The 15,197-nt window shown below is 35.3% G+C and overlaps 2 protein-coding genes across 3 annotated transcripts in view; one reads left to right on the plus strand and one right to left on the minus strand.

The window, feature by feature from the left end:
- LOC149654806 (endoplasmic reticulum disulfide reductase DNAJC10-like) overlaps positions 1 to 6,110 on the minus strand; it is a 50,993-nt gene extending 44,883 nt beyond the window's left edge. For both annotated transcript variants that reach the window (XR_016370739.1, XM_089846450.1), the window contains exons 1-10: positions 4,440 to 6,110; positions 3,786 to 4,228; positions 3,088 to 3,708; positions 2,882 to 2,998; positions 2,717 to 2,818; positions 2,532 to 2,648; positions 2,293 to 2,471; positions 821 to 955; positions 666 to 732; positions 383 to 595 (exon numbers count right to left, since the gene is read on the minus strand). Coding sequence is in view for 1 of the 2 variants with exons in the window: in XM_089846450.1 (XP_089702576.1) it covers positions 383 to 595; positions 666 to 732; positions 821 to 955; positions 2,293 to 2,471; positions 2,532 to 2,648; positions 2,717 to 2,818; positions 2,882 to 2,998; positions 3,088 to 3,708; positions 3,786 to 4,228; positions 4,440 to 4,848 (2,403 nt within the window). In the remaining variant the exon portion in view is untranslated. The remainder of the gene's footprint in view (positions 1 to 382; positions 596 to 665; positions 733 to 820; positions 956 to 2,292; positions 2,472 to 2,531; positions 2,649 to 2,716; positions 2,819 to 2,881; positions 2,999 to 3,087; positions 3,709 to 3,785; positions 4,229 to 4,439) is intronic.
- Positions 5,633 to 8,474, plus strand: LOC149654810 (uncharacterized). Its single transcript, XM_089845293.1, has 7 exons — positions 5,633 to 6,014; positions 6,079 to 6,813; positions 6,885 to 7,244; positions 7,317 to 7,535; positions 7,723 to 7,869; positions 7,931 to 8,073; positions 8,138 to 8,474. The coding sequence occupies exons 1-7, from the start codon at positions 5,633 to 5,635 to the stop codon at positions 8,345 to 8,347; spliced, it is 2,196 nt and encodes a 731-aa protein (XP_089701419.1). The 3' UTR covers positions 8,348 to 8,474.
- The last annotated feature ends 6,723 nt before the right edge of the window (positions 8,475 to 15,197 follow it).

Consider the following 15,197-nt stretch of genomic DNA (forward strand, 5'->3'; position numbering starts at 1 on the left):
AACAGGTGGAAGTTAGGCCTAAATGTTATTTCACAACCGAATTCGGGAAAAATACTAATATAACCAAAATTACGCTCAAAACACCTGCAATTTTTCACCAAAATCACCGAGTTTTATACAAAAATGTATAAAAATTATGCAACTTAAGTATGAAGGTGCCAAGGCCCAAAATATCACCAAAGACTAAAGACACCTACTAAAACTAAGCCTATTTCTACTAGTTACCCATGATTTCACCATAACACAAGTGATAACACATTAAAAACAGCAAAAACTACGCAAAACGCCATTAAAATAATTGCAAATGCGCAAAATTCAGCAAAAAAAACGTAGAACACCAATAAATTCAAAGAAATTAATATAAAATATTTTGAGTACTGACCCTTCTTTGACGCGGTATTTTCTTGTTGACGTAATGCAATATATATTGGGCATCCTGACTGTCAATATCCTCTCCCCAAGGATTCTGGGTAGTTCCATCTTTGGAGCCCGAATAAAGCCTTAAAGTTGGATAGGCCCTAACACTAGCTTGTTGACAAGCACTGACGTGTTTATCACAATCTATTTTACCAGCTTTTACTTTCCCTTCAAGTTCCTTAATTAATTACGATACTTACCATTATATTTAAGCTAAATTTTAATTAATTTAATTTAATTTAACTTACTTTGGCTATTTCTTCAAAGACAGGCTCAAACATGGTGCAATGGCCACACCATGGCGCGTAAAAATCACTGTGGAAATTATCATTACATTCTTGTTTACGATAAATTTATAAATATAAATAATCGAGATTAAGATATAAGGGTAATTAGTAATTACATTAGCCAACTGGATTCGTCGACCAAAACTTGATTCAAAAATTCATTGGAAGACAATGATTTAGCAACAGTAGGAAGAAAGCTACGAACCCAAACTTTAAGAGATTCTGAATCACGACTCCAGCCATTAAATGTTCTAAATAATTAAAATTAATAATTATTAAGCCTGTATTTAACGTGTTTTTATTGCTTGAAATAATTATTTCGGGACGGGTTAGGCTTAGAACCAATGAGATAGATAGAGTTCCAATTCAAATCGGCTTACCGCGATACACATTTTTTTTATCAAGCAAGTTTATCAAAACATGACAGCGCCACCTATGACCTCTAGCGGAACTAATTACAACTTTTACTCGCTTATTTTCAATCAGAAACATCGTTATGATTTTTATTTCACCTATTTAGTAGATTAAAAAGGACTAGAGTTTTTATTATTTAACTTGCTTATTTTATTTAACACGTTTAAAAAACTATTTTGACAGCAGACGGCAATAAAAAAGTTCTCCAAGTGATTAATAGGTGGCGCCACCCGTATTTGATAAAGATTCATGCTCGACAAAAAGTGTATCGCGAATCGTCGATCTCGAGATTCCACGTTGTGACTCTAGGTTTATATATATATTCTATCTCATTGCTTAGAACTAAGAAAGGATCTCATTCTCATAGTCATTTGACCAAGGCTTAACTTTCTTACCCGAGCTTTTCCAGTTCATACGATAAATATAAAAATTTAAGGTTGAATTTCTTCGAAAATATGCTTATTCCGTATTTAAAACTAAAATTAATAAGCTTTCTGCATAATTATCCCATTTTAAAGCGAAAAAACTAATGATTCGCGATTTGAGACCCTTAGAGAGTTGTTTGAAAATGCTGCTGGTTTAAGAAATCGCGACGGAGGGCTGGAAATAAGCTAACATAACGCGGAGCCATTGCTACGTTTAGTCATAGCCCACTCGATCACGCGCGTCACGACGCAAGCTGCTTGCAACCTAACTATTTTTTGATTCAGCTTTGAGCGTGAAAAAATTCAAACGAATACAAATAGGCCTAGCAGAGAGAAATATTATTACAATGGAAAATAAAAACACCAGAAACAAATGTTGTATGGAAATTTTGAATAAAAACTCGCGATTAAGAGCTGGAAATAAGCTAACCCAACGCGGATCCATTGCTTTAGTCAATTCACGAACTTGACTGGACATAAGCGAATAATTTAAAAATAACATGGAGTAATATTATTGGAGTGGAAAATAAAATATTTCCAACAAATGTCAGACGGAATAGGCCTAGTTGGAAATAAGCTAACCCAACGCGGATCCATTGTAAGTTTAGTCAATTCACGAACTTGACTGGACATAAGCGAATAATTTAAAAATAACATGGAGCAATATTATCGGAGTGGAAAATAAAATACTTTCAACAATTGTAAGACTAAGACGGCCATTTTGATGGTTAATTACGAGAAAAACTTACCGAAAATCACGATTATTAGTGGATCCAAGTGGATAAACTCTTAGAGTAGGATAGGAACTGACTCCATTGCCACGACAAATGTCTTGATGAGCTTGACAATCAACTTGGGCTACTTTAATAGTTGTTTCTTTGACCAGAGCTTTAGCCATCCGCCTCCAATGAGGGGATAACTTATTACACTGAAAATAAACATTAATTTTAAGCCTAATGAATTAAATTAGGCCTAGTATGAAACTTACAGGTCCACACCATGGGGCAAAGAAATCAACAGCAATTATCACATCACTCTCTTTGTTTTCAATTAACGTTGCAAAGAGTGACGGAGTTAGATTAATCACCAATGGATTTAACGTATCCTAATGGTTTTAATCGTGATTAGATTAAAAATAAAATGACACCATTTTGAGTCAAAAGATCGACTCACTTCCACAAATTCAACCAATTCATTGGATGAATGTCTACCGTGGAATTGATGGGGAATAGTGTTGTTGAATAAAATAGTTGTAGGATAAGATTTGATCGAATACTGTGTTATAATAACATGTTATTATAATTAAGTAATTACTTAATTATGTTCAAACTAACTTACACTAGAACATAATCCAGAATGAACTGTACAATCTACAGTTCCAAAGTTTGCTAAATGAGCAGCAATTTTGCTGCTTTTACGGAATTCTGGCAGCAAGTTCATGCAAGGTGGACACCACTAATTTAATTAATTAATTAATTACCTAATTAATATTACTAATTGGGGGAATAATTTAGACTATTCTTAAGAGGAAGAAAGATTCTTACAGGAGCAAAGAAATCAACAAAAAAGGCTTTATCGGAATGAACAACTCTTCCTGGAAAATCCCTTGGTTCTAAAGTTTCTACTTGACTTTCAAGAGTTTCTTTAACAAACAATGAAATATCATGGACAGTTTTTTCTCCGTGAAAAATTTCATAAGACCCTCCTTGACGAAATATGACAAAAATTGGAAGTTTCTTTTTGTCCAAGTAAAGGGAAGAACACGTGTGTTCATTTTCATCACAATCAACACGATTTAATCTAACATATCCAATTAGAGTTTGGAGAATCTTCACTTCTTTATCCAAAGAGTTCGTCTTTGAGTGGAAATAAATTAAATGAGGGTTTTCTCCGTCTCCGTCCCCTTCATCATTGTTGGATGTTTTTAAACGGAGCCTGAGTTGTTCAAAGTCATTTTGGTTTAAAAGCTCGGGTTCTGGCATTCTTTTAAGAAGGTTATCAAAGATTTCTTTCCGTTCTTCACCCTCAATTACAGTTTTATCTTTATTTTCACCATTTGATTTTAGTTCATCGTATAAAAGCCATTTGTTGGGGCTAAATGATAATGAATCACATAATTTGGATTCCTGGTGACATTCTACGTAGCCAACATTCACTAAACCATCCTTAATTGAGATTAAAATCATTCAAATTCTAAATTCTATGCCTACAATATAAGGTCAATCCTCTAGTTAATACTTACAACCATAATGGCCAACTTCTTGACCTCATCTAAATCCCAACAATCTGTTGATTTCTTATTTTTAGAATTTTGACCGCAAAAATAGATCAACCAAGGTAATTCAACATTAAGCACTTGATCCAAAGAATTAGCAAAGTTATCCTTGGTTAATTTGTAATAGGGATCACCAATCTCTCCAAGGACAAACTCGGTCAGAGATTCAAGGTCTCTTTGACTGTGGTATTTTAATTCTTGAGGGAAGAGCATTAAGGTGGGATAGGAGCGAATATTTAATTGGCGGCAGATATGCCAATCTTCTTCGCAATTAATGGCGCCAATACGAATTACATTCTCAAGGTCACGCGCCAATTGGCGCCAAACTGGTGCCAAAGTGTGGCAGTGAGAACATTGAGGACTGTAGAAGTTGATAAACCAAATTGTTTCTGATCCCTCAACAATACGTTCTGCGCAATTATTTTAAACCAGGATTAATTTTAATTATATAAAGGCTCTCTCAGTATATTTATTAAAGTTTTTTTTTAGTACTAAGCTCTTTGGTTATAAAATAAAAAATTATAGACAAATGGAACATAGGCCTAGTTGCAATGCATCATCATGAACACTGACAATTTTTTAGCACTAAAAATTAGGTTTACTAAAGAAAGAATCACTTACCAAAATCACTCTTTGTAAGAGTGGTAACTTCGGGGTCATCATCATATATTCCAAAACTCTCGTAATAATAATTCCAACTATGAAAATTTCCTTTCCAACCTGAGCCAAAATCATCTTTTAAACCTTCCTCTCCATAAGTATCATATTTTTTTCTAGTTTCTTGATCTTTGAGGACTTCGTAGGCTTTGTTTATCTTAATAAATCTATCGTGAGCTGCCTCATCTCCTTGGTTTTTATCTGGATGCATTGTTAATGCCAATTTTTTAAATGCTTTACGAATTTCTTTTGAATCTGCATCTTTCTTAACACCCAAAAGTTCGTAATAATCACTTGAATAAACGATTATTGGGCAGAATATAATAAAAACCAATAGCGCAAGATACTCCGCGTTAATTTTGCAGTACTTCATTATTTAATTATCTGAATTAAAGTAATATGTGAAGAAAATGTATTCCGTCTCAGAAATTCAAATAATCAAATTAAGGAAACTACGATAAGCCTTGGTCACCGGTTTAATAATGTTCGAAAAGAATAAATTAAAGCGTATAAGTTCACGTGTATAAAATTCTAACTTAATACAATAGAGTCATTCTATTTGACCTAAATTATCCTTTACTATTTCAATTCCGTCATAAATACTTAAAGTTAAATAATGTAATCCCACGCATGGTAACAGTAAACGTCAAATTTCCTTCTAACCCGTCGCCATTACACGTTAACCAATCACAAGGCTCCAAATATTCTATGACGTTTGAATTCGGAAATACTAGCAGACTGTTCTGGCAAATATAAGGCTAGGAGTAAAAAGACAGTAGTAAAAAATCATACATTAAGTGATTACACCCATAAATAAATCCCGGAACTTTCAATTAACGAAAATTCTAAACTTGCATCTTCAAAAATCGAAGAATTATAGTTCAATTTATGTAAAAAAAAATAATAAAATAAATTTGGCAATTTATCTTTTTTTAAATTAATTGCGAATGGAAAATTCAACTTAAAAATAAATATTAAATTTCAACCGAACATAAAATGAAACCCGAGAAAGCAAATAACAATTAAAGTTTATAGAATTAATAATTGTCGAAACGTGACTTAAAATATTCTTCAATGTTCTTATTGAAACACTCAAGATTTCATTTTGCCTATCTCCTTAAATTAGTTTTCATTCTTAAGTTAAACACCTTCCCGACATGTTGTTCGTAATTTTGACTCTATTTTCTGCGATATCAGCGGCTGAAAGCAATGTCACTAGCTCAATTTTAATAGAAGAACAGTTATGCGCCTCTAAAGGACCCCAAGGATGCTTGGAGCATTGTCAAACAGAACTGGGTCAAACGTTTAACAAACACTTATGCTACAGGGACCAAGATTGCGTTTGCCTACAGCCCGGGTTTCGGCGTCAAATAGACGACATTCCTATGAGTCACTCTAGCTTAGGTTCATCAATGTCTTGCTGGAAATCCACTGAAAATGTCAGCAGATTCAGGGACATTTGCCGCAAGGTTCTTCCAGGAAGCGGCGTTTCTTGGGATGATAATGGAGTTTGTTACTGCGACTTCTTCACGTCTTCTGGTATGGTATACTCTTGGGGTTTCTTTATTTTTGGGTCACCTGTCACCGACACATTCATATACAGATAGAACATTGAAAAACTGGCAGAACGCGTCTTGGTCCGGAAACTACGCGGTATACGACGAAACAAGATGTCTGGCGGGCGTGCCCCAGTGTTTGAAGTTTTGCAACTCGCATTTTGGGTCGAATTTGGAAGATTCTTATTGCGTTGAGAACAGAGATTGCTTGTGCATTCATCGAAATTATTTAGCGACACGTCGACATATCCAGGACACCCAAAATGGGCTTCACTACAACGTCTTTACCCTTGGCGGTTTAATACGATGTTCTCCTTCGAAGAAAAAACGAAGAATTTGTCGAAAAATTTGCGAAATGACCACCGGAAGTGAATCTTTCTTTTGCAGGAAAAACAACGATTGCTATTGCTACGGTGTACCATTCAAAGTCCTTCCCTCGCCTAAACCGGAACCAATTGTTCTCCTGTCCTCGAACTACTCGAACTTCGCCTATCGTTGGAAGAGGTGCATCGAAATTATGACAATCCAACAATTGGAAACGGTAATGTGCGTGGGTAAGGACGAGCGTTGCTTTTGCATCGATAAGAAGTTTCGAATGTCTGGGAAAAGGGCAAGAAATCCCAGCAATTACAGGGACATCACCAGTTTCGATATGGGCAAAGGTGTCCAATGTACCGCTTCTCAAAGAGACAAGGAAGTGTGCCGGGAACTATGTCAAAAACTGGTTGACTCAGTTGATAATCCATTTTGTGGCTTAGATGGACGATGCGCTTGTTTTACGGGTAAGTATAGTAGTACATGTTTCGGTCAAACTACGTTTTTAGAGCCTTGACCTTTCTCAATCAACTTTTAGATATTCCAACTATTACGGATGCCAGTCGACCTTTGAACCTCATTTCCGGTGGATGTTATCCTCGCGAGGAAATGTGTATCAAACGCTGTTTGCGACAGATGGGTGGTATAGGGAACTTGGGCTCGTATATCTGCCGAGCGGGAGATTGTTACTGCGTCAATAATCACTTCTTATCCGAAAAGAAAGAGAGGTGTCAACCGGACACTAATTTATGCACTAGTTTGTACTCGATGGGTGACTCGATCCGATGTGGACCTGGCGTTCAGGACAGACTCAAATGCTTATTTCTTTGCCGGAGTCTCGTGGGTTCACGCACATTCGTTTGCGATCCCGATGGGACTAATTGTTTTTGCGAAAAAAGTAACTATAAGAACGTGCGTGAACACGGAAGACGTGTTTAAATATATAACTTTGGAACCTTTATTCATTCAGGTTCTATTTCAAACGATGAACACGTTGTGACTAGCAACGTTAAATGTACTAGTCAAAGAGAATGCAAGGACTTTTGCGATTCTAGAATGGGTACGAACCTACTGACGTCGATATGCGTGTCCAACGGAGATTGCGTATGCGTCAAGAAAAACGTCGTGACACTAACACACCGACAACGCGTCATTCAGAAAAATGTGGTTGAACATTTGCCTCAACTTAGTAAGTTAAAATTCCCTCAAAAGTAACGTAATAACAAAAAGTATGACACTTTATATTTTCCGTAATACCACGAGGTTTTCAGACCTTTTTGTACGATTTTCCATGACGTTTTTAGGCCCAATTGTTATTGTTTTAAATATAAGCGAGATTTCTACAAAATGTAACATTGTATTTTCTTCATATTTAGAAATATTTTCTTTACCCCCGGTGCCCCCAAAGCCAGCGAAGCCACAAGCAATTATAAAACCCAAACCAATTCCGAAGATACAAACCATTATAATGCCAAAACCGATTCCAAAGCTAATTGAACGGATGAAGATAGTAGCACCCCCAAGTACGGATTTGAAACAACCCGGGATCGAGATAATGAACTAATAAATTGGCACGTGTTTTAGAGAATCAAAAGTACGTGGGTCACGTGTCAGAACACAAGAATTTTTGCGCCACTCATCACGTTAATCCGGAAAAAGAGTGTGAAAATCAGTGCAAATCCGATTTAAAGTCGAAATTTGGTTTTTCATTTTGTTCCCCCAAAAAGGTTGATTTTATATAATATATTTGAATACGAATTTAATAACTTAATATTGGCTGTGACTTTTCAGAATTGTTTTTGCTCGTCTAATACCAAGTGTGACGAAAGTCACTGCGTCAAGGGTTTACGGTGTAGCGTCTTGTATAGTAAGAAAGCGTGCGAGGTCGCCAAGACTGAGCAGGAAGTCGAAGTCTGCGCCACAACTTGTCGAAAAGCCTTCAATACCAACGAATCAATGTGCAATGAAAAGAATATTTGCAGTTGCACTATAAATTACTGATTCTAATTCAATTTAACCTAAATAATTTGTTCAAAATTAGTGGAAATTGCTTAATTATATAACATTTGAGCAGCTTGGGTTTTAGAATTAAAAAAAGGGCTATATTCCGTAATAAATGTACTTCTTTTTCCCCAAAATGATGGTGTTTTTCTTAAAATCCAAGGAGATTATATTTTTTTCCTGTTTGACGAAACTTAAATTTCTCTTAAAATGTCTCAGACCTTTTTTTAAAGTGGTTTTTCTACGATTTCGATATGGCATAAATACCGACGACAAGCAAGAGAATTCCGTAAAAAAATATTTCTCTCCCTAAATTTTTGATTTCTCAATAATATCAAAAGGTATTTGGCCCAGCGCTTAAAAGAAACGTTGAACTTTAACCTATAACCAGTCGGGTCACACCAGGATATTTATTTCAATTTTTGGAGAGGTCAAAATAGTATTTCATACCAATTGGAGCAGCTCCTAATGCGCATTTTCTAATATTTACTAAATCGTAACAAATCACTTTCACAAACACTGTGTACAGGGTGTTTTAGATAAGTCTGAATGCATATATTAAGCTTGGGGGATATTCTTTGGGAAATCAATTTTGAGTCGAAAATTGTGTAATTTCTATCTCCATTTTGTTTACCCTCGAGTTAAGATTTGATGGAGTGTTTTAGGGATGGCCCCTTAAATTTAATTAAGAAACTGATTTAGACAATTATTTCTAATATTTTAATTAAGGGGTTCTCCATAAAACACTTAAATCAAATCATAACTCGAAAACAGTGTCCTAAGCTTAGGGTAAACAAAATGGAGATAGAAATCATACATTTTCGGCTCAAAATTGATTTCCCAAAGAACATCCCCAGGCTTAATTTATGCGTGCAGACTTATCATAAACACCCTGTACATGAGTTACAAATTTCAACTTATTTTGGTACAAGAAATCGTCGCCATTTTTCTTTCACGACAGCGCGTCTCCTTGGAAGGTCGAATAGTGACCTTGCCTTTAAGCTCGGATGAAAGAGATGGTAAATAACGGGAAATTTTCCCCCTCAAATTTTCGTCGCTTCCTCTGACAGATTTACGACTTTCCTACTAGACTACTAATTGCCTCAATTTATTAAATTACGTCGTGAAGATGATCCAATCAGAAAAAGGGTTAGAAATATACTAACTCCCAAATTTCTCAGTATCTTTTTATATACAAAATTGTCATCGTGAGGTCATCCCCTCAACTAGACCAACCAAAAAGTTGTCCTTGAAATTACTATAATCTTAGTGTGTTATTTTCATTCAATTGTTAACTATTTTGTTTTCTTAGAATTAAATTTCATATTTTTTTTGTAACATTGGAATGGTAACCCGTGATCAAAATGTCCATGGTGTACTAAATATTATGTCGTCACTCTTTTGGTGTATTGTTCACACCAAGGGCGGAAATTTTAAACTAATTTTCATGCCCTTAAATTCGACCCACAAACTAAATATATAAAAATAATCAGCTTACCAATGACGTGATTTAAGAAACCAGGGTTCATAATCCATCCATTTCATCTAGAAATTCTGAAAAAAAAAGAAGATTTTTTTACTATAAGTAGTTAATAAGCTAGTACATATAAATTTATACAATATTGCAATATGTAGGTAGCCTAAAGGGGAGGGGGTTAAATATCTACTTTTCGTTATGACGTTACACTTATTTAAATTGTGACACGATGGTCAATTTCATGGCGAAACTCAGTTTGTTGTAGTCCTAAGTTTTTAGTATGGTTGTATGAGGAACAAATTGGACTATAACATACTGAAAGGACATCCCCGTAGCTCTAGTAGAACCAGAGTTACCAGCCTCCAAAATTTAGTGTAATGATATTCCTATGGAGGGGGTTGTTTGTTTACGTTTTCCTTAATTACTCGGCCTCTGTTTGTCGTAGCCTCAAGTTTAAAGTAGCCTTGTATGGGGAGCAAAGAGGACTATAACATACCCAAAGAAGATCCCCGTAGCTCTAGTAGAACAAGAGTTATGAGCCTCCAAAGTGCAGTGTTAAAAATCAAAAGTAACATAATAACAATAAGTGAGACGATACCATAAGTTGACGAACATTTTGCTTAATTACTCGGCCCCTGTTTGTCGTAGCCCTACGTTTTTAGTAAGGTTGGATGGGGGACAAATTGGACTATAACATACTCAAAGGACATCCCCGTAGCTCTTGTAGAACCAGAGTTACGAGCCTCCAAAGTTTAGTGTAATGATATTCCTATGGAGGGGGTTGTTTGTTTACGTTTTGCTTAATTACTCGGCCTCTGTTTTAAAATAAATAACATAATAACGTAAATAATTAATAAGCTAGTTTATTTTATAAATTTTAACCAGCCGTAATTGTCTAAAAGGGGAGGGGCTAACGATCTACGTCGTAAGATTCTCCTCCTGCACGTGCAACGTCAAGCTCTTCGCCCCTCCTACTTAGTACGACTCGATTCCAGATGCCAGTTGTATTACCAGATGCCGTCTTTGGTAATTTCTTTGACAGCTTCTCAGTTCGCCTAACGCCATTTTGACACCCGTGTTGGGTTTAAATTTTTACAGATAGGTAATTAAAAGGATTACGTCGAACGCCTGCCTAGATACTGACGGGGAAACGATTGAAATAAAAAGTGGAAATATTTGTCGTAAAAACTCGATTAACATTCGAAACTCGTTTGTTTAAAATTAAGTACTTTAGGAACGGTATGGCACCAACAGATTAAGGGAACGAAATCTTTCTATCTCATTATCCACGCTGTAAATCCAGAGAAGACGAGGCATTTTAGTGACACAAACTATATCAGATTTAGGCGCAGATTTTAAACAGATATTCCAACCCCCCCTCCCCTCCTCCCAATCGAACCTAGAATTTGTGGCGCCCATATAAGAAATGGGCCGTTTTAATTTAAAACCGAAACTATTTCAAGATAGCCTTTCATTTAAGCTAACTTTCTCGTAAAAATATTTCAAAGAAAACCAGGGTTTTTTCGATGTTCAAATTGAAGCCAATGTGGTGACCCAGCGTCGACTTGGTCAAGAAATTACGATGTCACTCTTTAAAATGGGTCATAAGGGTTGATTTAATCCTAGCATTTCTTGGCTGTTGATAAAAGATCTTAATTTGACAGAAATTTTCTTCTTTCTTTTAAAATTAATTTATAGAAAGTCGGTGGTATATTTATCAGGGTGTCAAAATGAAAGGATTATCTCACATTTAATTTTAATCCCATCCGGAATGAGGACCACCCTCGAGCGTAGGAGGTTTAATAGTGTAGAATTATCCTACTATAATTTAGGGGGTTTCCTCCTATCCCTTATAAAGTGGCCATAAACCTTACTTATTCAAATTCCCTGACTTTTACAGGGTTTTCCCTGACCTTTTATAGGCCAAAAATGACCAATTTCAATGTTATTTTCTATGAAAAACAAGTCAAATCTTTGGGATACGTTTTAAAACAGAACGCGCAACTCTGTAATAACTTTTAACTATTGTTAAACCTAAAATCAAATGGTTGTCTTGATTAACATTCTTAAAATTCCCTCTTTTCCGGCCAGACCTACAAGGTCCATTTTTTAATAGAATTACTGTCCATTTCTTTGAAAAATAAACCCTTTGGTACCTTACTTACTCAATAATATAATAAAATTGCATATAATTAAATAAATAAGTTAATAAATTTAAAGTCCCGTTAACTCGAAAAACATTTAATTAAAAAAAAAAGAAATAAATAATTTTGAAGTATTTTTTAAAAAAGTTCTGTCCTTGACACAAAGATCCGATCGTAACGACATTCTTACTGGAAGATGGTACCGTTAAAAGAATTTAACCGAATTTTATCCCAAATTCCTTAAACTGACTTTGGATTAAGAAAAGGGGGCTGAGATAAAGGGGGGGGGCTTAATAAAATGGCGCAATTGAAGTGTGTGATCAACCAACCACGATTGCAAAGGAAGGTAACCATGAGGGGATGATAGAGTTGCGTTGCACTTTTTAAGACAGGACTCTTGTTCCTATAAAAGACGCTACTGTCTACCCACTTCTTTTAGTAACGTACTGTTCCTTGGTCTCTCCTCTCAAAGGAGACCCAACTTTCTAGCGTTAAGGGGACATCGGGTAAACAAGGAAAGACATTGATATTTGTATAAAAGGTAAAAGGTACGCGTTGGTAATTGTAGCAAATACCAAGTTTCCCTTCTTTGTGCCATTTTCCAGCTGGGAACAACTGCACCCAAGAACCGTAAGTACTTTCTATTTCAAACTGATTTATAAACGCGTATCTGATTTAAAGGGGAAGTAAGTTTCGATAATTTTTCGGAAGTGGTGTTAAAGGAACAACCGGAAGTGGTTCCTATTTCACTATTTCAACGCGTTCTTAAATTTAAATTTAAACATTGCGCCTTCCTTTCATAATTTAACTTGTTTAATTATCAAATCCATGCACGTGCAGTTTCTAATTTCAAATTGTGGACAGTGTTCTTTTGGGTCCACAAGGGACACTGTTTTCGAGTTAAGATTTGATGGAGTATTTTACGGATGGCACCTTAAATCTTATTAAGAAACTGATTTAGACAATGATTTCTAATTAAATTTAAACTTAATTAAAGGGTGCGTGCGATATTAGAGGGTCAGAGAACATAATTGACTTAAATACTTCAATCTATACCTTTTTAATTCGGTTTTTGGGAACTTGTTTATTATTATAATGAAACTATCTAATTTTAGAGACTTGACGCGAGCGGGTCACGCGATCTCAACTTAAAGAGGGGGGTCAAAAAGGGGTCAGATCGTGTCTTTTCTTGTGTCGCCGCTTTATCTCCGAGACTCCGACTTTACAAGGAAATAGTTTAAATTTACGTGATGATCTTTTAAAGTTAAATCGTATCACAAATTCCTTAAACTGTAAAATGTCACCGGAGTCACCCAAAAACAACCTCGTTAATCAAAAGAGAGAGAAAGTTTTGTAGGAGATTTTTGACAATCTGAGATCGGGTCACGCTAAGTTCAATTTCAAAATATGTCGAGAAAGAGTCTTTTAACAAATTATCGGACTATAACTTAAGAGTTTCCGGGTGCAACTCAAATTTAACCCTTTACCGTTTGTGTCGACTTTAATTCGCTTACTTTGAATTGAATTTACTAACATTTTATTTAAAAATAAGTCAGGTCTCTTTAGGAATACGAAATTTTTAAAATTTAACTGGAAAAACTAGATTTATATTCTTAAGGTTAAATTGGAAAAAGAGATCGTATTTAGTTTTAATTCTGACACGAAATTTCGCAAAAAACCAAAAACAAACCTGAATTGGTTTACGAAATTTTAAAAACTATAACCTAGACATTTTATATCGTTCTTGTGTTTTGGTAATTTGCATAAAATTATAAATAGTTAGGAGTATGCTAATTAGATCCACACTATAAAAATTCAAAATTTGCTGTTTATTTATTTCAACTAAAATTTTAGTTTCAACTTAGGGTTTTTCAACGCATTTTTCGTCAAAACTATTCTAAACTTTTGTAGAAATGGAAAATTTACCGATTTAGTGTTTGCATAAACGATTTTTGGAAAAATTATATCTTTTGGTAAAAAATCGTATTGTTAACTTCCGGTTATTTTGCAAAATTACGTTAAATTCCAATGAAAGATTAAATAATCTAATCAAGATTTCATTGATCCCATTTCCGTTAATATTTTAAGAACTTTACTAATTAAACATTTGATGTTCGTTAAAGAATTCCGAATTCTTTTTTGAAAAAAAGAAATTAAATCTGGTGATTTCAAACTTTTCTGACCCATTAAAATAAAAACATTTGAGATTTTTTTGGGGGGGGGGGGGGGAGAAAAAAAAACCCGGTAAAATTTACGACTTCTAAAAACGACAACTCCCAGTAAAAACCCTTTTTACTACTGATACCGTCCTTACATTTTAAAACGAATCGAACAAATCACGTATGATGAGACTTGAACATACAGATAAAAATCAATCACCCTGTCGAATTTGGAAATACAGTTAAGTATACTCAAGAAGCGATATCTAGTTTACAAGGGAGAAGGTGTAAATTCGCCATATTTCTAGCTCCAGTCCAAATGTACCTAGGTCCGTAGTTAATCCCCGCCACCTCTAAATTACAACCAGCAGCATCTCATTGGTTCTTGAAAACTCACGTCAGCGCGACGCGAATGACGAAAATTACTTGTATTTTCCGACTGAGGAGAGGCAGCGAAATAGCCCGGCCTCTCTCCTTTTACTACGTCCCCCCCTTGTATTTTGAAAGGGGGACTGGGACTATGGCGCCCGGCGAATACTTAGGCACAACTTCTCCCTAGTAAACTAGATATCGCTTCTTGGTATACTCATAGCGTACGTAATGATTGTTCTCTTTAAAGGAATAGTGTATGATTATCACCGAACAATCACTGTTTTAACTCGTTCAAATAGCAATTGCATATTCAAAACCAACTTTGCGCAACTGCAAGTTGTCTTTAAATAGGTTCCCGGGATGCTAATTAATAAAAATTAATAGAGCTACCTCAGTTGTGACGTCAGTGCCTATGTAAAACGTCACGGGTTTAGCTTTAACAGTGGGCACCCATGTTTGGTACCACTTTGGTTCTACGGGCAAATAGCATAGCTGACGTCACACCAAGACTTCTGAGATAGGCTATATAACTCTTTTTGTAACAGATCAGTTCGTGAAGAAGATTCAAAGAAATATGACTGACAATTTAAGTTATAAGAATATTAAATTAAATTAAATAAGGAGTTTGATTGGGTTTGGTTAGGTTAGGTTTCGGGGGGGGGAGGAAGCGCTAATTAGTTAAAATAAATAAACTAATT

Source organism: Phalangium opilio, unplaced genomic scaffold, assembly GCF_054372755.1.
Source record: "Phalangium opilio isolate 3A_F unplaced genomic scaffold, DU_Popi_V2 ptg000079l_1, whole genome shotgun sequence".
NCBI lineage: Eukaryota > Metazoa > Arthropoda > Arachnida > Opiliones > Phalangiidae > Phalangium > Phalangium opilio.

Bases quoted from the DNA above. Each gene is read 5' to 3' on its own strand.
- LOC149654810 (XM_089845293.1), top strand. From the start codon at position 5,633: ATGTTGTTCGTAATTTTGACTCTATTTTCTGCGATATCAGCGGCTGAA. The intron at 7,245-7,316 runs GTAACTATAAGA...TTATTCATTCAG, and splicing joins TAATTGTTTTTGCGAAAAAA to GTTCTATTTCAAACGATGAA. The intron at 8,074-8,137 runs GTTGATTTTATA...GTGACTTTTCAG, and splicing joins CATTTTGTTCCCCCAAAAAG to AATTGTTTTTGCTCGTCTAA.